The sequence below is a fragment of the Sinocyclocheilus rhinocerous genome, unplaced genomic scaffold (assembly GCF_001515625.1).
Source record: "Sinocyclocheilus rhinocerous isolate Xijiao unplaced genomic scaffold, SAMN03320098_v1.1 C36407048, whole genome shotgun sequence".
Taxonomy (NCBI): Eukaryota; Metazoa; Chordata; class Actinopteri; order Cypriniformes; family Cyprinidae; genus Sinocyclocheilus; species Sinocyclocheilus rhinocerous.
This window is the reverse complement of record NW_015780462.1, coordinates 1-1097: the sequence shown is the minus strand read 5'-3', so window position 1 is coordinate 1097 and position 1097 is coordinate 1. Positions and strand designations below refer to the sequence as shown.

Below are 1097 nucleotides of genomic sequence, written 5' to 3'. Positions count from 1 at the left end.
TAGATTAGAGCGCCATCTGCTGTTAAAATCTAAGCTCAGAATCGACTCCAGAGAGAATCGCGAAGCATTCGGAAGCTCTCAGAATCAGCCCTAGCGTCTATGCTCTATATATGCGTGTTTATATGTCAATAAAAGCCTAAATTAGATGTTTATGACAGTATTTTTTACAATTCAAGCTTTTCATCATACCCCCAGCATCCAGAGTCCCTGAACACCCAAAAAAGCATCACACTCCGTCTTTTAGCATGTGAAGCAGGCGAGCGTCTCTCACCTGAGCGGTGGCACTCCAGTCCTCGGCTCTGTCCCAAACACAGCTCTCCCTGAGTGCTGTTGCAGGCCGTGCTCAGGTCCGTCTTGCAGTAGGACGGCGAGCCGGTCTGCGCCGTCTGAGGGATGTGCTTCTTCCTCTTCTTAGGGAGCTTCTGTTTGGCCATGGCGAGCGAGTAATACATGCCGAAGTTATTGACGATGACGGGCACGGGCATGGCTATGGTCAGCACTCCGGCGAGGGCGCAGAGCGCGCCGACCAGCATGCCCGACCACGTCTGAGGGTACATGTCTCCGTAGCCCAGAGTGGTCATGGTGACCACGGCCCACCAGAAGCCGATGGGGATGTTTTTGAACATGGTGTGGTGGCTGGCCGTTGGGTCGTTGGGGCTGGCTCCGATCCGCTCGGCATAGTAGATCATGGTGGCGAAGATGAGGACGCCCAATGCTAGGAAGATGATGAGCAGCAGGAATTCGTTAGTGCTCGCCCGGAGGGTGTGTCCCAATACGCGTAGACCGACGAAGTGCCGCGTCAGCTTGAAGATCCTCAAGATGCGCACGAAGCGGACAACGCGCAAAAACCCCAAGACGTCTTTGGCGGCTTTGGAGGAGAGTCCGCTCAAGCCCACCTCCAGGTAAAAGGGCAGAATGGCCACGAAGTCTATGATGTTCAGGATGCTCTTGACGAACTCCAGCTTGTCCGGGCTGAAGGTGACGCGCACCAGGAACTCGAAGGTGAACCACAGCACGCAGACGCCCTCCACGTAGGTGAGCGCCGGGTCCGTCTCGATCTCGTACTGCTGGCTGAAGTCCGTGAAGGAGTCGTTGCG

The 1097-nt window shown here is 55.4% G+C and overlaps 1 protein-coding gene across 1 annotated transcript; it reads right to left on the bottom strand.

Moving 5' to 3' along the window:
• Positions 1-164: 164 nt before the first annotated feature.
• LOC107735975 (potassium voltage-gated channel subfamily C member 2-like) lies at positions 165-1094 on the bottom strand (the record flags this gene model as incomplete). The annotated part of the gene is made up of 1 exon (XM_016547504.1): positions 165-1094. A coding segment is annotated over one exon (930 nt), but the record flags the coding sequence as incomplete, so codon positions are not given.
• Positions 1095-1097: the final 3 nt, after the last annotated feature.